The sequence below is a fragment of the Alligator sinensis genome, unplaced genomic scaffold (genome assembly GCF_000455745.1).
Source record: "Alligator sinensis unplaced genomic scaffold, ASM45574v1 scaffold555_1, whole genome shotgun sequence".
Classification (NCBI taxonomy): domain Eukaryota; kingdom Metazoa; phylum Chordata; order Crocodylia; family Alligatoridae; genus Alligator; species Alligator sinensis.
Window position 1 is genome coordinate 116245 of NW_005843016.1, and position 22467 is coordinate 138711.

Here is a 22467-nt window from a genome sequence, read left to right on the forward strand (position 1 = left end):
ATGATCATAAGCCATGCCTGCTACTTCAAGGTATTTAGAAAAAACTTTTAAAGCTGTGTTTGTGTCCAAATCGCTGATTCTCCAAATGGGCACCGCATCTTCAGATTTGGCTGAATCAAATCAGGGACAGCAATCCGAATCAACTAATCGAATCCCTGTCCCTGATTTGGGCTGAATTCCAATCGAATAGGGCCCACTTCATACACCCCTACTGCGCAGTAGGCATGCAAGCACCCACGCGGGATTTACGAAATAAACCAGAGACTTCATCTAGGAGTCCAGAGTGAGAAACGCTCTGCTCTGTCTGAGTTCTTTGCAGCAAAAGAGCTGCTCTGTAATTTTTCCATAGGCAAAAAACAAGTGAAAACTAAGAGCTGGCATTTTCCAAAAGGGACTTCAGTGTAAAAAGGTTGAGAACCACTGCGTGGCATTTTGCCTGGATAAATCTGGGTGCTGTCCCTGGTTTTGTCACAAGTCCTGTGATGTTGGCCAAGTCATTTGAGCTGTCTTTCAAGTTTCGTATTGCTAAACCAAGATGGCAACCAGATATCTACACACGAAGATATGCAATAATCATTATTTTAATATGTGGGAACACCCATCTCATCTTGCTTACTTTGCTTTAGGGGCAGAGTGGAGACAAGTGTCATAAGCAACATCTTAGTGCTGCATCTGAAGCAGGAGCCTTGCACCATCTACATGGTAATTTGTGAATATATTTTAATAGATTAGGCAAGTTTAAATGATTTAATTGATGTTTGTGATGAGACTTCTAAATAAAGCACAAACACATATATTCAGCTGTGTTTACCTTATTATAATTGCCTTACCAATATGATTTAATCCTCCTTTGTCTGGAGAACTACCTTTCTGAAAGCTTGAAAGATATCTGAAGTGGAAATGACTATGGCATATTTGTTTCTTTGCAAAAAATGGAAAATAGAAGAATATAATCCATAAAGGTACTGCTCATACAATTTAGGTAACCAGGCACAAATTTGTCTTTCTCATGCACTGCAGAGTTTTGAAAGGTTTACATTTTGTTTTCTCTCTCTTTCAGGAGGGTACAAAACATTTATCTACATGGGATAGCTAGCAGTTGCTGCTAGTGAACAGAAGCAATTGTAAAACATGTTTTGGGTGCAGGTAAAAGCTCTTCTGTAAATGCATTGAATGTTAAGAAAGCGTGTTTCCTTTTTTTTAAGATATCCACGAGAAACCCAGTAGTTTGTAATGGTAAAAAAAGAGTGAAACATAACTTTCAGGTTAGTTTCCAAGCTTTAAAGGTAAGATTTTCAGAAGCCTAAGGTTACATTCCTCTTTTAGTTTGACCTAAAATTTGACCTATGTCATTTTAATTCTTCATGCAATGAAAAATACAGAAGCATTTCTGAAAATGCTTCCCCGAGGAATGGATATGCATGCACAAAGAAGAAGCCAAAGGGGGAAAAAACACATTAGTTTCTAGCTTTGAAATAAGCTGTTTTTAAAGCAAGTGAGGAAAATAAACTATTTTTTTAAAAGTGAACTTAGTATAGACATATAGGAAGAGGAGATTTGATTTCAGCTCACACACAAAGGAATATATTTGGGTAGACAGTTACTGTAACCTACCATGCAAATTGTTTGCCCTGTAATGCAACTAAAACATGGAAATTAAATTTGCATCCTTGTTTTAGACAGTTTATTTAAAGAGCTCCCAGAGTACACAGTTTTGCTTAGAGAGAATAAGAAGGGGCAGCATTTGAACAATTTAATAAATATAAGTATTTTTCCTCATATCTTAGATCAGGCTGTTATGAGTTCTTCAAAGGGGTGTTTTTAGAGTTAGCAGAACAAATAGTTAAGGGGGAAATTTGGCATGTTTGTTCTCAGTTCAGTAATAAATGTCTTTGGAAAGTTCAAGCAAACATAGATTAGGTGGCTGGATTAGTAAGAGTAAGAAAAATGGAAATGTGCCATCATAAATGAGGTTTGGAGGAATAAAGATAGTTTGAGTCACCCAAGGAGTTGCACTATCACTGTAAATAATGTATAAATGGAAGTACTGAAAAACCTGGGTCAGTGGGAAGAGAATTAAATCAGCGATGCTCACGTGTCTGGCTCTGATGGCCAGATGAATGACACAGTGCCAGTCTGAATGACTGGGCTCCAGAGCCCCATGCTGGCTCCACCCAGCTGGGCAGGGGTGGCGTGGGGCCCCAGGGCCTGAACCTAGCTGGGCAGAGGTGGCACAGGGCTCTGCGCTGCCCAACCTCCTTAGGATCCATGGCCCTGAGGGGTGGGGGTTGAGCACCCCTGATCTAGATTGAATCATGAGAACTTGCTGTTATGTCTGGTAGAACCTCTACTTAAAGTGAAGAAAGATATTTGGGTATCTGTTAGGCACAGTTTGGTATAAGTACCAGGGTAGAATAAGAATGACTGATATCTGAATTTCGTTTGGCTGTTAGGACATTGTCATTTCACTTAAGGATGAATATAATCAAATGAGTAATCTGAATGAATTTGGCCAGTGCTTTTAAAGATATTTGTCGCTAATATGACTTAGCTTGCATAAATGACTTTTACAGAATTTAAAATCTGAGGATGGTTTCTGTACAGCTTCTTTTTAGACATGCCTATGTGCAGAAGATTTTAGCTATGGACAGCATAATCGGAGGCATTTCAAAATCAGTTAGACATGGTCAAGCTGTGTGTTTAAGAAGTTTTTTCTCTCAGTGTGCAAACCATTCTGCTCGTAAATTAGTTCTGGGAATAGAAACAAGTTGTGATGATACAGGAGCTGCAGTTCTGGATGATAGTGGCAACATTTTAGGAGAAGCTCTGCATTCTCAAACTGAAGTCCATTTGAAGTAGGTAAATACTTCCATGCATGCATTGTTTTTTAAGTGTAATTGTGATTAAATACTACTGATTTTGTTGTTTGTATTTATCGTATTGTAAGCAGGATGTCTCTTCTTAAATTACCATGTATATCTGTTAGGGCCCCCCTACGTGTGCAGGTAAAGGTGAAGTGGGATCTAATGCATGATTTACACAGTCAGACAAGGTTCTTTGGGTGAATCTAATATCTTTTATTAGACCAACTTAAATAGTTGGAAAAAAAACTTTTAGCAAGCTTTCGGATTTAAAAACCCTTCATCAGGCTGAGGGAGACTCTGCAGTTGGTGTGTGCTCTTCCTAGATGGAACAAATGGTAAAGAAGCCAGAGGCTGGGCTGGTATGCATGCAAGATAGGCAGTCAGTGAAAATGTAAATTGAGGAGTCAGTGGGTGAGAGAGAGGCTGGGGGCAGGAGGAGAGAAAAGGGGGATGAATGTAGTAGGTAAATAGTGGAGAGGTACCTGGGGAGTCAGATGTCAGGCAGGTTATAAAGTGTCATAAATCCAATGTCTATATTTAGTCCATGATTTTTTGTATCCAGGAGGTTGAAATGAAGTTCTTAGGCTCGTCTCTGAGAAGTATTTTGTAAGTTCTCTTTGAGGACTAGAACTGAGAGATTGGAGAGAGAGTGGTTTTCTCATGGGAAATGTGCCCCCACAGGTAATTGGGTATTCTTTTCTTTGATAGATGTCCGATGTGCATTCATTCTGGTGTGCAGTTGTTGTTTGGTCTCTCCTACATATCTTCCATCAGGGCATTTGGTGCATTGGATGAGATATATTACATTTCTAGAGGTGCAGCTGCAAGATCCAGGAATGCTGATGGCTTTGTTGTGGGGTGTAGTAGTTGTGGGGGTGGTGGAGATGTGTTGGCAGGTTTTGCATTTCTTATCATGGCACGGTCTGGATCCATTTGATGTGTTCTGGGCCATAGGAAGTTTACTTCTGGTATTGAGGTTAGTGAGGTTCTGTGCTTGTTTGAAGGCTAGGATGGGTGGTTCTGGGAAGATCTCTTTAAGAATAGGGTCTCCTTCTAGTATGGGTTGCAGTGGTTTGAGAATTTTCTGTATGGGGTCAAGGGTGGGGTGATATGTCATAACTAGCAGTGTGTGATTCGTGGGGGGTTTTCTTCTGTAGTGCAGAAATTCATCACGTAGTATCTGGGTGGCTCTATCAAAGGTGCGATCTGTCTTTCTGGAGGAGTGTCATTGTTGAGTGAAAGCCTTTTTAAGATTAGTGAGGTGGCAATCCCAGTGGTATCTGAGGGCTTGGCTGTATATCATAGTTTTCTTGATGTGTTTAGGGTGATTGCTGGTTCTGTGCAGATATGTATGTTGGTCTTTGGGTTTCTTGTATAAAGTGGTCTATATTTTACCATTCTGGATACTGATCATCGTGTCTAAAAAGGAGATGTTGGTGCTGGAGTATTCAAGAGATAGTCAGATGGAGGGGTGATACTTGTTGAATTTCTGATGGAACTCAGTCAGAGATTGCAGGTTTTCAGCCCAAATTAAGAAGATGTCATTGCTATATCTTAAGTATAGCAAGGGTTTGATGGTTCAGTCCTTGAGGAATTCTTCTTTCAGGTGGTTCATAAAAAGGTTGGCATACTGTGGGGCCATTTTGGTGCCCATAGCTGTATCCATGGTCTGGAGGAAGCATTGGTTATTAAAAGTGAAATTGTTGTGTGTGAGGATGAAGTGTATAAGGTTAGTAATATCTTTGGGTCTATACTCTAAGTTGTAATCCTGCTCCTGTAGATATGTAAGACAGGCTTGGATGCCATCCTGGTGTGGGATGTTGGTATAGAAGCTGGTAACATCCATGGTGGCTAGGAGGGTGTTGCTGGAACAACTTGGGACGGTGGTCTATGTTTTTAAGTTTCTGTAGAAAGTCTGTAGTGCCTTGGACAAAACTTGCTTTTTGGGTGACAAGAGGTTTTAGGATTGATTTGACGAAACCTGATATTTCCTCAGTTAGGGTCCTTTATTTACATCTTAACTGACTGCCTCTGTGGCATGCATACCAGCCCAGCCTCTGGCTTCTTTGCTACTCATTCCATCCAGGAAGAGAACACACCAACTGCAGAGGCTTCCTCAGCCTCGAATGGTTTTTAAACCTGAAAGCTTGCTAAAAATTTTTTTTCCAACTATTTAAGTTGATCTAAAAAAAGATATCAGATTCATCCAAAGAACATTGTCTGCCTATGTCCTTAGACCAACACGGCTACAACCTACACCCCTGATTTACACAGTTGCACCTTCTGCCATGCTACAAGTGCGTGGCAGGAGATGTGATTGTGGGATCATGAATTAAATCTCATTGCATTTTATCACTGGTGCAGTGGGAGTCTGGAATCATGATTCTGAATTCCCCCTGCACTAGCTCCCACAGTTACGAGCCCTGCAGCTCTTGGGGCTCGGCAGAGCTTGGAGTTGGAGCAGTATTCCCTGAACTGCCATGGGCTGTAGGGCTCACAACCGAGGCAGTGCCGGGAACGCTGCCCCCCGTTGTGAGCCTTGTCAGCTGCAGGGCTTGCAGCGGGGCTGCCTGGATCGCAGCAGATACAGTGGGGAGAATGCTAGCTGCCACTCGAAGTGTGGGCCTCTCAGTGGCAGCAGCATTCCCTGCACTGCCCCTCCTGTGAGTCCTAGAGCCCACAGTGGCTGCAGGGTTCGCAGCAGGTGTAGCGCAGAGAATACTGCCACCATTGCAAGCCCCGCACCTCAGGAGGCTCACAACAGTGGCAGCATTCTCTCTGTGAGCCCCATAGCTCATGTCAGCTGCAAGACTCACAGTGGGGACAGTGAAGGGAACACTGCCACTGCTGCAAGCTCCACACTTCAAGAGGCTCACAGCGGTGGTAGCATTTTCCCCACTGCCTCTGCTGCAAGCTCACAGCAGGACATGAAGCTCATAGCAGAAGCAGTGTTCTCCCTGCCGCAAGCCCCGTAGCCCACGTTGGCTTGCAGCGGGGGCAACACAGGGGATGCTGGCACTGTTGTGAGCCCTGCAACTCACAGGGCTTGTAGGGGCAGCAGCATTCTCCCTGCTGCAAGGCCTACAGCTGAGAACACTGCCAGCATTGTAAGCCTTGGTTGGGAGTCCCTTGACTGATGGGGCTCCCAACCACAGAGGAGCACTTAGCTACATGTTCAATTAATGGTGTGATTAGAACAAGCTACAAAGTTTATTGCTCATTTTTTGTGGAATAACTTTGTAGCTTATTGCTCGTTTGATTATACCATTGGTTGAACGTGTACCTAGGTCACAACTTAAGGCGTGATTAGCTGGATAATCACGCCTTAAGTGTAACAGGTAGAGGGGCTGATAGAGAGCACTTGATGAAATGAGTACTTCATACACATAAAGCTTTATATTTGCATAATGTGGACTGTGTTTTTTTCCTACTCTGATGTTAGCAAATGGTACAAATAGAAACATGAACTCACAGAGCTTCCTCCTTGTTCTATCCAGCAGCAGTTTCTTTGGCCTTATTAAAATATAACCTGATTTATCAAATTTGGAGAAATTCTGAAGAACGTAAACTAGAAAATGGTAATTAGCTGTTGCGTTACTGATTTGACAGAAAGGAGTTGTTGATTCGGAGTACTAAGTCCTGTTAATTGGCATGATATAGCCCAGACTCAAATGGGACATAAACCAAAGAATAACAGGATGTTTTTGACTCCCAGTGCAAATAAGGAGCTCCTCACTATGGGTAATTATAAGTAGGAGCAGACAAAGCAACAGGGAACAGTCAGTTCTAGCAAAGTTTAAAGATGTTTTCTGTCAGTTCTATGATTCCTTCACAATATATGGACATGTCATAACTCTCCTTTGCTTAATAGAAGAGGTGGAATAGTTCCCCCAGTGGCACAACAGCTTCACAAAGAAAATATTGAAAAAATCGTAAAAGAAGCACTTGATACCAGCGGAATCTCTCCAAATGAACTCTCTGCAATTGCAACTACAGTAAAGCCTGGACTTCCTTTAAGCCTTGGAGTGGGATTAGAATATAGTTTAAGATTGGTGAAACAATATAAGAAGCCTTTCATCCCCATCCATCATATGGAGGCACATGCACTTACAATTAGGCTGACAAATCAAGTGGAATTTCCTTTCTTAGTTCTTTTAATCTCTGGAGGTCACTGTATCCTGGCAGTAGTACAAGGAGTTTCAGATTTCCTTCTGCTTGGACAGTCACTGGATATAGCACCAGGTGACATGCTTGACAAGGTAATTCCATATGGATTCCCTCAAGTGTCTTATTCAAAATAGTAGTGATTGTTCTATTATTTGCATCATAATTTCTCTGTTTTCTATTTTAGCATAGGTATAACTATTTTCTTTAGGAAATGATGATTCTGGAATGGTCTTGAGTAAGAGTTTCCTTAAGTTTTAAAGTAACTTATTCTTTCTGAATAAAATAAATGGTGTACTCTAGTAACAAGATAAGGTTAGTCACCTGTGAATATGAGTCTTAATTTCTGTATTATTAGTAGCACATTTTTGTTAAGATCATCAGATGCTACTTTAAATTCATAGATTCATAGATGTTAGGTTCAGATGGGACCTCAATAGATCATCGAGTCCGACCCCCTGCATAGGCAGGAAAGAGCGCTGGGGTCAGGTGACAACTGTGAAGAAGTTCTTCCTAATGTCCAGTCTAAATCTGCTCTCTGCTAGCTTGTGGCCATTATTTCTTGTAACCCCCGGGGGCGCCTTGGTGAGTAGAACCTCTCCAATTCCCTTCTGCACCCCCATGATGAATTTATAGGCAGCCCCAAGGTTGCCTCTCAGCCTCCTCTTGCGGAGGCTGAAGAGGTCCAGGTGCCCTAGTCTCTCCTTGTAGGGCTTGGCCTGCAAGCCCTTAACCATACGAGTGGCCCTTCTCTGGACCCTCTCCAGGTTATCCACATCCCTCTTGAAGTGTGGTGCCCAAAACTGCACGCAGTACTCCAACTGCGGTCTGACTAGTGCCCAATAGAGGGGAAGTATCACCTCCTTGGTTCTGTTCATCATGCATCTGTTGATGCACGATAAAGTGCAGTTAGCTTTGCTGATGACTTTGTCACACTGATGGACTCATGTTCATCTTGGAGTCCACTGGGACTCTGAGATCCCTTTCTGCTTCCATGCTACTGAGCAGGTCATTTCCTAGGCAGTAGGTGTGCTGGACATTTTTCCTCCCTAGGTGCAGCACTTTGCATTTCTCCTTGTAGCAGGACACTAAGGTGCCTGCTACTTGTAGAGTTGGAATAAATACTCAGGTGCCGGTTGCTAGGGTAACCAGAGGGAGCTAGTGCCCCACACCTGGCTGGTCAGCTGACTGGAAGGGACAGGGCCTGGCTCCTATATAAACCCCAGGGCTGGGACCAGGCTGGCAGTTCCCTGCTGGCTGTCAGGGGGGGAAGGAGCGCTGCCGGAGTGAGTATAGAGAAGAGGCGTGAATACACGAGCAGCTTGAGATGGTGAGAGATGGAGCACCCCTGGTGTGGCAGGAAGAATTTTGGAGCCAGAGGGCTGAGATTTATGTTATAGCCTAGGGGCTTATGCTTTGTGTTTGCTGTTTGTAACCGGAGGTTTGAGTGAGGCTATGAGGGGTTGGAGGAGGCCTCATAAGGGGACTCACGGTAGTGTGGGGACCCCAGCCCCAGAAAGGAGGCAACAGTTGAGTGGCCCCAGAGCAGGGGCAGCACTGTGAGAGGCCCCAGAGAAGGGGGCAACGACTGACATAAGTCCGAAAGGGCAGTATTGGGAGCATGCCGACCCCGAGCGCCAAAAAGAGCGCAGCAGCGGGAGTGTGCTGACCCCAAGTGCCCGGTAAGGCAAAACAAGGAAAGGTTGTGTGGAACCTGAACGCCCAGGGAGGCATGGTTATGAGAAAGGGCTGCGGAGAGCCTGAGCACCCAGTGAGGTGCAGTACGCGATAAGGCTGCGGAGCCCAAACGCCCAGCGGGGTGCCGTTGAGAGACCGGCCTGCGAAGAGCCCGAACGCCCAGGGGGCACCCTTGAGAGACCAGGCTGCGGAGAGGCCAAGGGATAGTATGAGACCAGAGATCAAAGATCGTCCGTTCCATCTGCGAGGCTTGGGGCATGGTACAGGGGTGGTTGGAGCCACACATAGCCCATAAGGCTGGGGTGTACTGGAATGCTCATTCCAGAAACGGGACCAGTGTAGAACAGGAGTACCGTGTCCAAGAGAACGAAAAGGCAGCTTCCCTATAACATATATATATAACAGCAAAGACGTGGCGGGTGAGAATAGAGGGTGCCCTGTAGGCAGCTTGGCACGGTAAAGGAGGCGTCAGGGGAGAGCATGGCGATCTGAGGACGCCCTCGTGTTACACTCCTTGTTAAATTGCATTCTGTTGTTTTCTGCCCATTTGTCCAACCTGTCCAGGTCTGCCTGTAGTTGTTCCCTACCCTCCAATAAAATTATTTTATTGTAATTTATTTAACTATTACTTGCTTATAAAATAGGCATTATTAAAGGAGGGATCTGATTGTGACTGCATAGGCTGGAACAGGTTAGTCAATATGTCTGTGAGGGAAAGGTCTGTAAGAAAAATAATACAATATAAACTGAACTTTTCTCTGTCAAATTTGAATATGGATTTTAGGGGCCAGGTGCCCCCCACCCAACCAAAGAATGTGGACAAGTTGCAGACTCCAGCAGAGGGCGGCGGGACCGGGACCGGCACATGACTTCTGAGGAGAAGTTGAGGGAACTAAGCTTATTTAGTCTGCAGAAGAGAAGACTGAGGTGAAGATTTGATAGCAGCCTTCAACTCCCTGAAGGGGGGTTCCAAAGAGGATGGAGCTGGACTGTTATCAGTGGTGGCAGATGACAGCAAGGACCAATGGTCTTAAGTTGCTGCAAGGGAAATAAAGGTTGTATATTAGGACAATCTTTCTCACTAGGAGGGTGGGGAAGCACTGGAACAGGTTACCTAGAGAGGTGGTGGAATCACCATCCTTGGAGGGTTTTAAGGCCCAGCTCAACAAAGCCCTGGCTGGGATGATTTAGTTGGGGATGGCCCTGCTTTGAGGGGTTGAGGGGGGAGGTTGGACTCTATGACTTCCTGAGGTCCCTTCCAACCCTTGTTTTCTATGATATAGTTTTAATGATATAATTCTGTGATTAGTAATTATAACCTGGTTGGTCAGCCTATCTTCAGTATGCAATACAAATGAGTCGGAATAATACAAGAATATTTAGAAGTGAGTATTTAAATGTCATATATTTGTTTTATATATACTTACTTGTGTTATTAATTTCAACTAAGAAAGTTTCTAAAAAGACCAGTTTGTTTTACACCATTAAGTTGTATGTATTGGTCATTTACTCTGGACAGTAAAAGTAGACTACCGGTTTCAGTTTCATATTCTCAGGCCCTACAACATATTTGCAGATATTTTTTTTCAGCCAAAACAAATTTTTAAAACTATTTTAAAACCAGTTAAGAAAAATCTTAAGTTTTCTATTTCTGTTGGGGGTGGGGGGTAGAGGAAGTGTAAGTTACCTTCAGGAGTCCATTTTCAACACTACAAGATTTGGATTCCTCTCATTTCTTGTAGAGTTTGCAATCTGTCCTCTCAGTGTCAACATCTATCATTAGTTTTTCCTCATTCCACCTGATTCATAATTGCATCTTACAGAATAAAGTAGGGTAGTTTCACTGGGGATATTTGTTACTTTGATTTTCTCTCCATCTTTTCATTTTGAGACTGTTGTATAGTATCAGTACATTCTTCCACATATCTTTTCTTTTTAGGTAGCAAGAAGACTGTCTCTAACAAAGCACCCAGACTGCTGCAGCATAACTGGTGGGAAAGCTATAGAGTATTTAGCTCAAAAGGGAAACCGGCCGGATTATAACCTCAAACATCTCATGCAACGTCACGTCAACTGCAATTTTTCTTTTTCTGGACTTCAAACCAATGTCACAAAACTGATTATGCAAAAAGAGATGGAAGAAGGTACCTTTCCAAATAAAACCTGTATAGATAACGCACCTGAGGATCAGTTACACTTGGGAAAATCCATGTGGTCATAATTTTTACAGGTCTTCAAGAGGGACAGCTCCTATCAAGTGTTGCAGACATTGCTGCTGCAGTACAGCATGCAGTTGCCCTTCATATTGCCATACGAACACACCGAGCCATTCTGTTCTGCATAAAAAGTGGTGTCTTATCACCAACAAATGCGACTTTGGTAAGCATGTATAATCTTACTCCGTTTGTCAACGTTATGTTCTGCTGTGTATTTGTATAAATGTAAGTCTGTGAAAATAATGTCACAGCACCCTCCTTAACATATCCAGAGGTACCGATACTGGTCCCACATTAAAATAAATGCATATTGCATATTTAGGATAAAGACACACAGTACAATTACTGCACAGTAATATACAGGACACCCTCGCTATTCGCGGGTTCAGCATTCCCGGTTTCAAATATTTGCAAATGTCGAACCTGTGTATCTTAATACTGTTAAAGGAGCTCCTCAGGAGCTCTGCGCTTGCCGCCGCACTCCCGTCACTGCCAGCACAGCCGTTCATGAATGCAGTGCCTTATTCACGGATTTTACCATTCCTGGGGGATACGAGAACATATCCCCTGTGAATGGCGAGTGTCTCCTGTATTCCAGAATTTATTTTGTAGTAGGAGACCGACAAATGACAGCTCTCTTAAGTGTGTTGCCTGCAGCACCTGGCCATTGGGTAATGGGGAGATGATTCTTATTGAGCAAACTACCCAGAAATGGAATTGATTAAAGGAGCAGGCTCTCACAATCTGTATACCAAGGTAGAAGGTAGGACAGGGTGGCACCTGGAGACTTATTGGTTCAGTGAGGCAAGCTTTCATAAGGAACAACTTACTTTGTCAGGTGCTATAAAATCTCCTTCTGAGCATACCTGAGCAAGTTTCTTGTGTAGGTTGACTAAAGTCCATTTTGTTCAGTTGAGCATGGTGCCTTCCATGAGCAGACAGGTTAGCCATGTTAATCAGAAGTCAGGTAGAGGAAAGGGCATTTGGCTAGGGACTAACTTGTTCAGAGAGGCATGCACTTTCATGGGCATCAACATACTATGTCAGATGCTAAGAGCAGAGTGGCTAGCATATAGTGGTGTAACTTACACTGATGTGTAGTTACTCTCCATGTGCTGAAGGATAACTTTGCTAGAGTGGGTAACCACAGTAAGGTTATGTGTCTGCATCCTCAGTTGAACAAGCAGTCACTGAAATAAATAGGTCATGCAGCTTTCTAGAGAATTGTGCAGCTTTGTATTGTTAAGGAAAGTAGTTTTAGGATTGTTTCCAAATCTTAACTTTTGTTCTTCATCATTTATACAGTAGAACCTAGATATTTTGCAGGGTTAGGTTCCTAACCCAGCTGAGGGTTTGCTGGGGGTATATAGAATTGCAACAAAACAACTGCATGGGGCTGCTATGGTGTTCCAGCTTTTTACTTCAGCTTTTATTTCAAAGGATATGGCTTCTTTTATCAGCTTTGCAGGACTGTTGGTGAGCTGCAGCTGATGGAGGAAGCTGTGTCCTTTGCAGTAAAGCCACAGCATATATCTGAGTGGCTTATTCTGAATTTGGCAGCCTTCAAAGCAAACTGGGTGTGAAAAATAGGAATGATTCAGGTTCCACTGTATTTATATAATTTTTCAATATATTTAGCTATATTAGGAGGTGGGTTCTAGCTAGAACTTAAATATTTGAGTGAGTGAAACTGTCAGACTGATATGTAAACTATAGAGACAACAAACAGATGTCACATTTGTCCCAGAATAAACTATTTTATTCTGAGACAGTGCAGTTTTCCAAATGTGTATGGCCATTGTCCCGGGTTAAATCCTAAAAAGGTTCACAGGATAAGAAGTACAAACAGTTTATCCTAGGGACTGAGGATATCACAAAGTGTGTCCGAACTGTCAAGCTTACTTTCACAGGGAACTAGTGGTGTGAGGTCAGCGTTTGACTTTGATTAACTCTTAGCAAAGCCTTTATATGAGTTGCATATGCATTGATCAGTGCTTATTTTATTCATTACTCCATTGAGGCCTACACATACCAATTGTTGGGTATTTCTGTTCTGGGACAAACACAGGCACAGGTTTTCTACAGGCAAATGCAGTGCCTGTTCCTAATCAACTCCACTGAAACACAGCCACCTCAGGGAAAATACATCACTCATTTAAAATGAGCAATTAACAATGTTTACATTTGAACAGGACTCCAGGATTAATACCCAGTTGTGTAAATTACCATTCAACTGCAAATAACAAAAAAAAAACTGTTTGGATCATGGTTTTATAGTTCATCCAAAAAATGTTGCCTGCAGCAACCTAGTAGTATCTCAGCACAGTAAAACTACACAATAGTTTAGGAAGAAAGTGAATTATAAACCCAGCCGAAATTGCGAGAAGAACATTTTTGCATTGTATTGAGGGAAGAGTCAACGCATACTGAATTACTGCCATTATTTTCTGAAGTACCTTGCTTTTTCATTTAGTTTTGCCATCCCAGTTTTGACTTAATTCCAACTCAGTAATATTTCATTAATTTAACAAAGTGTAGTGAACTAAGGTGGTATGGCTGCAGATTATACATTGTCACTGTTTAATGTTTAATTTAGATTTAAAAATCTTCCCATCCTGGTCCTAAATAATGTAAAACACAAGTATTCTAATTATCACACTGCTGATGCCTCTGTGATGTGCTATTTTAACAGCTTCATGAAATACATAAAATGTTTTAAAGATTTTGTGAACGTGTGATAATATTCCAGTTTATGACTTAACTTCTATAATTTTAACTGGGTTCATATCCTCTTACTATTCAATTTAACTGGGCTGCTCTTAATATATTAAATCATGCTGACTGGAAGATAGAAATCTTTTAAAGGAATTTTTTTGCACATTTTTTGCTATTTTTTTCTTTAAAATTTCAAACTTGAAGCATTTCGAACTGCAGAAAATCCTAGCTGTAATAGCCCCTAAGGTTCTATTTACTATTCCTGGGTTTTAGGTATTTAGTTGGAAGTGAACTTTTTAAAAGTAAGCATAAAAATTATTATACGCAAGATCCAATAGTTTCCATCACTTTTTTTAAAAACAATAAGTAAATAGTAGCACCAGAAAGCAGTTTGCAATGATGTATATGATTAAAAGGGGAAGCTTGTAAAGTGACTTTTTGTCTGTGGTGCTAGAGTTATGTGAACGCTACTTATTTTCTAAAAAGTGTCTTTGCCTCATAATACAGCAAGAAAGTAATTTTTAACAGCTAACATTTAAAATTATTTTTTACAAGAAGTGGAAAGCATTTTAATAAATTCCCAACACAATGGAGCACCATCCTGACTGAGAGTTTTGTGGACCACCTAATGCAAATAGTAAAGTGTAGTTATTATTGGATGGGGTAGTGGGGTGTCATCTAATCCAGTGGTTCTCAACCTTTTTCATACTGGGACCCATTTGCTTTTCCCAGCCCACACCCCCTGGCCCTGCTGGTCCCTGACCCATAGTGCCCCACCCCCCTGCCCTGCTGCAGCCTTGGCACCCAGCCCCCAGGCCACCTTTTCCCAGTGCCAGCAGGGTACAAACACGGCCCCCCCTCCACACCCATCCCCTCCACGCATGCACACACTGCCCTGCCCCACCCTGACAGTCCCCAAGCCCTGGCCCTCTAACCCCCACTCCCCATATGCTTACCTTCATCCAGCTGCTGGGGCTGCTTCCATGACCCTGCCTGTCTGCGTGCTGGCCATGCCTCAAGCAGCTGCTTGCAAGCTGGAACACTGCCAGCCTGTAAGGGGAAACCCATGCTTTCGTGCATTTTTCTGACGCTTGCTTGCAACCCTTTGAAATATTCTTGCGACCCACAGGTTGAGAAATGCTGATCTAATCTATTCGCAAAACAGCTCTCATAGATGAATATTAAATCTAACTTCTGATATAGTCAATAGTGATTCCATGTTTTTCATTGATTAGCATTTTATAACCAGTAGCTTGGTTACAATGTTAACAACTGGCAATTTGTTTAATTGTTAGGTTACATTTGCACTTCAGCAACTTAGCCTATTGCTTTTGTTCTGACTTAATAAAGGAGAATAATAGCTTCATAGATTTTTAAAGTCAAAAGAGGCTGAGATGATGATCTACTCTGACCACAGACCATCAAATTCCACGCAGTCATCCCCAATATATTTGACAACTGACCTATTTATACTGTGCTTTAATTTGTCAATTGTCATATTTCTTTGCTAATTTCTTTGGTAATTTTTTCTTTAGACTACTTATGCAAATTTCTCTTGTAATAGGTTTTAGTTTCCAAAACTTATCTCTAATAGTACTATCATCAGGTTTTTTCTTTAACCATATAAGTGATCCCTAATTTGTTTAGTCTTAGTGTGACTTGTTTTTTTCTCTGTCCAAACTGGTGTCAGGTTGTGTCAGGAGGAGTTGCAAGTAACCAGTATATCCGAAGAGCTCTGCAAAGTGTAACAGATGCAACTGATTTTGCTTTGTTGTGCCCTCCTCCCAGACTTTGCACTGACAATGGTGTTATGATTGCATGGTAAGCAAGGACTGTTTTCTGTATGTTTTTAAGTGTTTTATAAAACTACAATCAACATCAATTTAAAACATCAAGTAAAAGAACTTATTATTGTGATTAAACCACATGTGTGTCACAGACAGACAAACAGCACTTGAAAAACTTTGTGCCTTTTACATGAATATTCTCTTTTTAGGAATGGTGTTGAAAGGCTACATGCAGGATTGGGTGTTTTACACAACATAGAGAGCTTCCGCTATGAAGGAAAGTAAGTGACAATTCCTACTAATCTATTATTCCACTTCTTCATATTGCCCTTAATTTTACATTACTTGATGTGGCAACATGACAATAAAAGTGCCTCTAGTACTTTGCAGACATTTGTACCTGCCCCCCCTAGAATGGGTCTGCTCTCCCCAGCACTCCAGCTCCCTGCTTGCCCCCTCTCCCTTACTTTCAGTTGCAGGCATTGTGCCAGGGGAGCAGGCAGGGAAGGGGAACCCCACTGCCCAGCTCTTGCCACTACCACTGCTTTCTGGGCTAGGCTCAGCCTGGAGAAGAGCAGCAGGCTAGCAGAGTGTAGCAGAGGTGGGATAGGGGGGATTCCCCTTTCCCTGCTTGCTCCCCCAGGACAGTGCTGGCAGCCAAAAGTGTGCGGGGAGGGCAGAGGGGAGCCCTGGTGTTGGGGGGGAGCATGGGTAACCCCCCAGTAGCAGGTAGGAGCCCTGCAGCAGGGGGTTTGCAGGGGAGAACCCCTGAGGGGCAGAGGGGAGCCCCAGGGGTGAGGGGTGGCGGGGACCCAGAATGGGAGGGGAGGGTGGAGGATTCTTACCTTTCAGCCCTCAAGGCTGAATGTATAAACTGCTCCAAACTCAAACTAGTATTACCACTGATCAACATATACACTCAAAGTGCAAAGACACTTCTTGTTGTATTGAGGCAAAGACACTTGCATGTTGAGCTTGATACGCAACGTGTAACGGCTCTAAATGATGGGAGATGCAGGTTCAGATCTCCTCGGACAGAGGACAGGATTGAATCTAGGTGTTCCATATCCCACGGACATGCTCTAATTACTGAACTTTTGGAAAAAAGGGGGAAATACCATCAGTGTTCTACCTCTGATTGTGTTAGAAAGGTTGGCACAAATGTTTATCTTCAGGAGAGAGTTCAGGGTTGTGAATGCTAATCAGAAGTGCTGCAGCCCAGAAAAGGCGCATAAGCCACTGAGAGGGCCAGGGTTTATGACATCTCTCCTCTCAGCCTTTTCTATTGGCAAGCTTAGCCAGCTTCCTGTCAGTGTGGTGGAATTTGTGCATCCCATTTTTTGGAATCTAACTCTCCTCATCCATTATAGAGGGAACCTAGATGCGTAACTAGGGGCCATAGATTGTATTAGACAGCTAGGCACCAAGGACACCTATACACATGTAGCGAGGCTGGTCCAATGCACTGTAATTACAGCAAGTCTGCTGATTACTTGAGTCTGTTGGAGTATGGTAATTACCACACTCCAGCAGACTCCAGCATCATGTGCATCGGTGTCCCTATGCTGAAAAGTGGTGACAGGGGCACTTTAAAGCTTGTTGGAGCTCTAGCTAAAGCACCTCCATCGCCATTTTTTCGTCATGGGGATGCTGATGCATGTGATGCTCTGGGCACTTTAATTAGGACAGCTCTTGGAGCCACTCTGATTAGAGTGCCCCTCCCCATTGGCTCCTGGAGTACATGTATAAACTCCCCTAAAGGCTGCAGTGAAAATACTTTTGTGGACCTAGTTCTAAAGGCCTTCTTTACTACAGAAAATAGAACATACTGTTTGTAAAAATAATTATTAATATAATGTTTGTTATACTCTAGAGCTCCACTTGGAATTGATATTTCAGCCAAAGTTGAAGAATCTGCCATCAGGATACCACAACTAGATATAACATTTTGATGCTTTGATTTCCACCCCCCACCAAAGTTGGTAAAATGAATGCAACTTGTAAATGTTCATTAACAATGTTTTCAACAGTGTTACATTTACTGCCTGTATTCAGTTTGTAATTGGTTAAGGATTGTCTGCCTTTGAAATACACTATGTGGTAGCCTGTGATACCGCTGAGATATTTTAAGTTACTGTCTATGGTGAGCAAAATTTCTAAGTATTAAAATTTACAAAATGGTAAAAGAAAGAAAAAGATGAAGTATATAGTCTTTAGTACATTTTAAATGAATGCTTTTGGGGGAAAAACTTCTCTAGAATTTGTCCTCATTTCTGTAAATGTGGTATACAGGCGTGTCGCAACTTACGCAGGGGTTAGGTTCCGAGGTCACCACGTAGGGCGAAAATCGCGCATAGAGCAACTGCCTCTGCCTCCAAAACCTCCTGCCACCGCCGCGAAGCCGTGCTTGGAGCTGTGTGGCCGGCGCAGCATTGCGGGGGGGTGGCTGCGTGCCACTGGGCCACCACCATGCTGCCAAAACCTCCCGCTGCCACCGTAAACTGAAGCCCCGCCCCCCTCCCACCCCGTGTAAAGTTGAATTCGCGCAAGTTAAATGTGCATATGACACGACTGTACTGTACATGCAAATATTGTGTTTTAGTATTGTATTGAAAGCAAACATCTAGACAAAGATTTTCTAAGAGATCTTAGGGAGATTAGAAATAAAACCCGCTGAATTTTACCAGAAGTGGAGTGTTTAATTTCATTGGGCTAGTTTGAAAATTCTACCTATGGACTTTTAATTTGAGGGTATAACTCTAATAGTATTTGTTGATCTGTTTTTTTTTTTTAAATCCAAAGTGAAATATTTAAAACAATTCAGAGGGTTTTTTTTAAATTCTGTAAAATGTTGCTGTTTCATATGAATCTCTGATACTTGGTGTAACACAAAATTATTTATATTTCCTTCCTGATTTAACTAGTATTTATTAACATTTTTATCTGAATTGCAGTTATTTATTAAACACTTTCCATAACCAGCTGAGGCTCTGGCTAACATTAATGAACACACTTAGGATATATAATAGTACAAACAAAATGAACTCAGGAACAATACCAATAGCGAAGAGACTGGAGTAGTAGGAAAGTTCATATGTATGAACTAACAGAGAGTATGCCATCATAACTGAGCACCTTTCAGATAAAATAGCCATACCAAACTCTTCCATGAGTTTGTCTCATGGAGTTTTTCTATTTTGGGGTTAAAACTCTAGTTGGAATGATCACCATATTTTCTCATACACCACAGAACCCCAAATAAGATATACTCTTTATTTTTGGGAAGGCAGAATAAGGAAGAAAGATTTTTCCAATGTTACAGTTGCATAGACCAGGGATAGAAACTAATCTTCAGCTCAGCCTCTCTTTCCTGCTCAACTAAAGCTGTAAACGTGTCTGTGGCTGGAGACTGGTATCCATCAATTGATCTACAACTTTGAAAATGGCTCAAAACAATTTGTAGGGCTCTCATATACGAGGACAGAGACCAAGAGTAGCTAGTAGACAGCAAAATTCCCAGAAGAAAGCTCACTGCCTATAGTGCTTATGTAGCTATGTTGAAAACTTTATTTGTTACAAAATCTTATCTTGTAATAAACATGTTGGTTTTTTGCCCATTCTCAGGATGCATTCTCCTCAGATCTCAAACCTAAGCAGTATCTTGTCTGGTCAGTACTTGAATAAGAGCCATAGGTAAACCCACATTGCTAACAATTCAGTAGGTTTCAAACTATCAGATTGTAATATCTAACCCCAAACACACTATGGGTAGTGTAGAGGCACCCAGCTTCAGAGTTGGTTTGGGAAACACTTGTGCTCCAGAGCTATTTTGAATAAGCCCCTTTGGATGTGTAGCACTATTCTTCTCTGCAGTCAGTTAGTTTATTAAGCTAGTTCCATAGCCCTGTCTGCCTTGGGCATAAAAGGAAAGCAAGGTCTTTTGTATCTTCCTTATCAAGATGCATTAGTAATCAGGAACAGTTTGGCCACAGATATTAATATATCCATGTCTTATCATGGAGTCAAGAAATGCTGTTTTTCCTAGATATGCTCTACCTGGAAGAAACTCTCAGCAGAAGGAGCTGAAGGATTTTTCCTTGCTGGGGACTTTAAACCAAATTACATAGATGAAACATTTTTATGGCTTGTTTACCATTTTATGGCACTTTCAGTAAGGTGCACATGTAGTACCCTTCCCACTTATGCCATGATTAACACGTTACTTGTGGCATAACTGTAACATATAGATGCATGGGCAACTGGTGCTTCCCAAGTCTGGGGGGGCACCAGATCGCCGACAAGGGCAGGGGGTACCCCAGCAGCCCATTACTGAGCCAGCGACGAAGCTGGAAGTGCACTTCCACGTAGCCAAAGTATAGACAGGGCCTCAGTGACTGATCAGAGGAAAAGTAAGCAGCTTTTGCAAGTGTTGCAATAATTCTAGTACCACAATTAAATTGAGGCCCAGCAAGTACATTCTACTAAACTCCTGCATTTTCAACAGCATATAACATCTTTTACTTTTTGCCCTACACCAGGGGTTCCCAACCCCAAGGCTGTGGCCTGGTGCCGGACTGCAAGAGGTTGGCTGCCGGTCTGCAGGAGGGCTGGCTGTCGGGCCCAGAAGTGACCACAGACTGGCAAACCACGGACTGGTGTTACCTGTCAGCTCTGTGTTCTTGAGGGAACCCTGGCACCCAGCTTGCTGGATTTACAAAGGATTTTTTCTTTGCCCCGCCACACCTCACCTCACCAGAACTAAGCAGAAGAAAAATTTAATAGGCATCTCAGGCCGTACACTCCCCACTCCCAGTACGGGAGGCCTACTTAAACTTGATTGACTAAAACTCAGTTGCCAGGTTAGGGAATGCTGAGGCAAGAGACCAGGTCAGAGTTGGCATGGGCAACATTTGAATGATGGTTAAGGGTTCATCACTATGTCCAGCCCATTGGAGCCCTGACCACAAATGCTCTCATATTTTTCCCAGGATGACTGGTGGAAGTCCTCCGCATAAAGTTTATGAACACGCCAAGTAATCCTCTTAAGTATGTTCCATGTGCCCTTGGGATGTCCTGTTTTAGAAAACAGACCAAACCAAGGCATCAGTAAAAGACTATAGTAAGATATAAAAGTCATGCTAAGCTGAGGCTTATTCACAACAGGTAAAATACAAAACACTGATGCTGACTTCACAGTGCAAGCATAGCTAGGCCATCTGAGAAGAAATAATGTGGTATCCCAGTTTATCTTCTATATTCATAATAATTTCAAGCCAGGTCCTAGGTGTCTGGTTACTCCTTAAAACCATATGTTTTTCCTGGTTGTTAATCAGTTTCTTGAGACATTCCAAACCAGATAACCTCTTGTCACTGAAAAAGGTAATTCATGTAAATTGAAACTCTTTAAATAGCAGGATTTTCCCTGTCATTTATGGGTTGGGACTCTTGATTTACACAATTAAAAGAATGCTTTGAAGAGGCTGGACTAAGGGTATAAGAAAGCTGCAAAGCAGCAAACTGTGCTTCAAGAGGGAGAAATCTCTCTGACACCATCTGCTGTTGTTCTCAAGAAGCTGGGATAAATAGATCGTCTCTTTTTTTCGCCTGTTTAACCTTCAAAAATCATGCTAGGAACTTTGCCTGTCAACAAAACACCCAAGTGCCTTGGAATGGTGAGAACCCAGCATGCTCTCTCTCGCTCTTTCTCTTTTTCTCTCTAGGCATAGCTTTCTGCACCTGAATTTTATTAGTTAAGCTTGAGCTAGGTTTCCTCAAATACTCAACTGAGACAGAGTAATATTGTAATTGTTTCTGTTTATTTTTCCTTGTATGGCTATTACTACTAGTACCATCATAAATTTCATATACTTAGCAATACATAACTTTTATAGTCAAACTGGTGGCAACTGCGTGTATTTTTCCTTCTCTACTTCCCCTTCTCCACTTGCTCTGCAGCAGCGCTTCTTTTACCTAAGCCAAAGATCCCTGTAAAGCCCAAAATATTATGGGGTCTGCTCATCAAGAGGCTACCACTACAAGGACAGTTAGGGTAAAAGATTGGGATGTGCTGAGTTTGAGGCACATAAGGGGATCAGCTTGTATATGCTGATTGACCCCGTTTGGCCCAGACATGCCCTAATGAACTGAATGCTGGTCTATGAGGGTGTCAGCTGGACACCCAGCCTGGTTCAGAGGTATTCTGTTCACCACAACAGTGTGGTTGTGTCTGACTGCATTTTATTGTTGCCCTGATGAACTGATTCTTTGCGTATGAGGGTGTCAACCTGTACATGCTGATCAACCTGGCCGGGTCAGGCGTATCATGTTAAATCTGTGTGTGTGTGTGTGTGTGTGTGTATGTATTTGACTGATTTGGTGGCTGGAGGAACCCAGCCCCATTGAAACTGAGTCCTGCAAAATAGCTCCATTAGGGGTGAGGACTTGCAGAAGGGAGAGATACAGGTCCATATAGAAACACAAGTAACACAAGCAGCACATTGATAGAATTAGAGACCTCAGAAATGTACCCCTAATAAATGAGCACACCCCAAAGTGATGGGCAAATCTCGTAACACTGGCAAACTGTGGATTGGAAGTGACCGGCATACTGCGGATCAGCTACTTGCCTACAGTATGCCAGTCACTGCTGGTCTACAGTTTGCTGGTCTCTGGTCACTTCCAGTCCACAGCTTGCCGGTCCTTAGCCTAAAAAGGTTGGGAACCCCTATCCTACACTACCGGGTAGCAGTGGCAGTATTTCAGGGGCTAGTATACTTTATTCAGCAATATAACACTGGGACTCTTCTGAATCATAGTGTTATTTATACTAAACATAAAAATAAGCTATGCTCATCACAACTAGGTTTAGTCATTCATTTTCTCATATATGATCATCTCTGAGAGCTCCGTCTCAGCTAAGCGTCACTCTGGAGAGTGGAAGAAATGCTTCATTATACCTATACCTATACTTATACCTATACAGCTTAAACAGACTGTTGACTTTTATTTTCAAATCAACTTTTT

General features: G+C 42.5%; 1 protein-coding gene across 3 annotated transcripts; it reads left to right on the forward strand.

Moving 5' to 3' along the window:
* Positions 1 to 208: 208 nt before the first annotated feature.
* On the forward strand, positions 209 to 18409 carry OSGEPL1 (O-sialoglycoprotein endopeptidase like 1). Of its 3 annotated transcripts, XM_025193112.1 has the most exons (10): positions 210 to 702; positions 861 to 962; positions 1061 to 1146; positions 2605 to 2855; positions 6736 to 7123; positions 10666 to 10870; positions 10957 to 11105; positions 15348 to 15478; positions 15654 to 15725; positions 17318 to 18408. In XM_025193112.1, the coding sequence occupies exons 3-10, from the start codon at positions 1132 to 1134 to the stop codon at positions 17394 to 17396; spliced, it is 1290 nt and encodes a 429-aa protein (XP_025048897.1). In that variant the 5' UTR covers positions 210 to 702; positions 861 to 962; positions 1061 to 1131; the 3' UTR covers positions 17397 to 18408. The 3 variants fall into 3 exon arrangements, with proteins under 3 accessions (XP_025048898.1, XP_025048897.1, XP_006036829.1); XM_025193113.1 differs by lacking the exon at positions 861 to 962 and having other exon boundaries at positions 209 to 702; positions 6739 to 7123; positions 17318 to 18409; XM_006036767.2 differs by lacking the exon at positions 861 to 962.
* The last annotated feature ends 4058 nt before the right edge of the window (positions 18410 to 22467 follow it).

Excerpts from the sequence above, each read along its gene's own strand:
- OSGEPL1 (XM_025193112.1), top strand. Across the intron at positions 15,479-15,653 it reads AATGGTGTTATGATTGCATG|GAATGGTGTTGAAAGGCTAC; the intron begins GTAAGCAAGGAC and ends TTCTCTTTTTAG. Across the intron at positions 15,726-17,317 it reads AGCTTCCGCTATGAAGGAAA|AGCTCCACTTGGAATTGATA; the intron begins GTAAGTGACAAT and ends GTTATACTCTAG.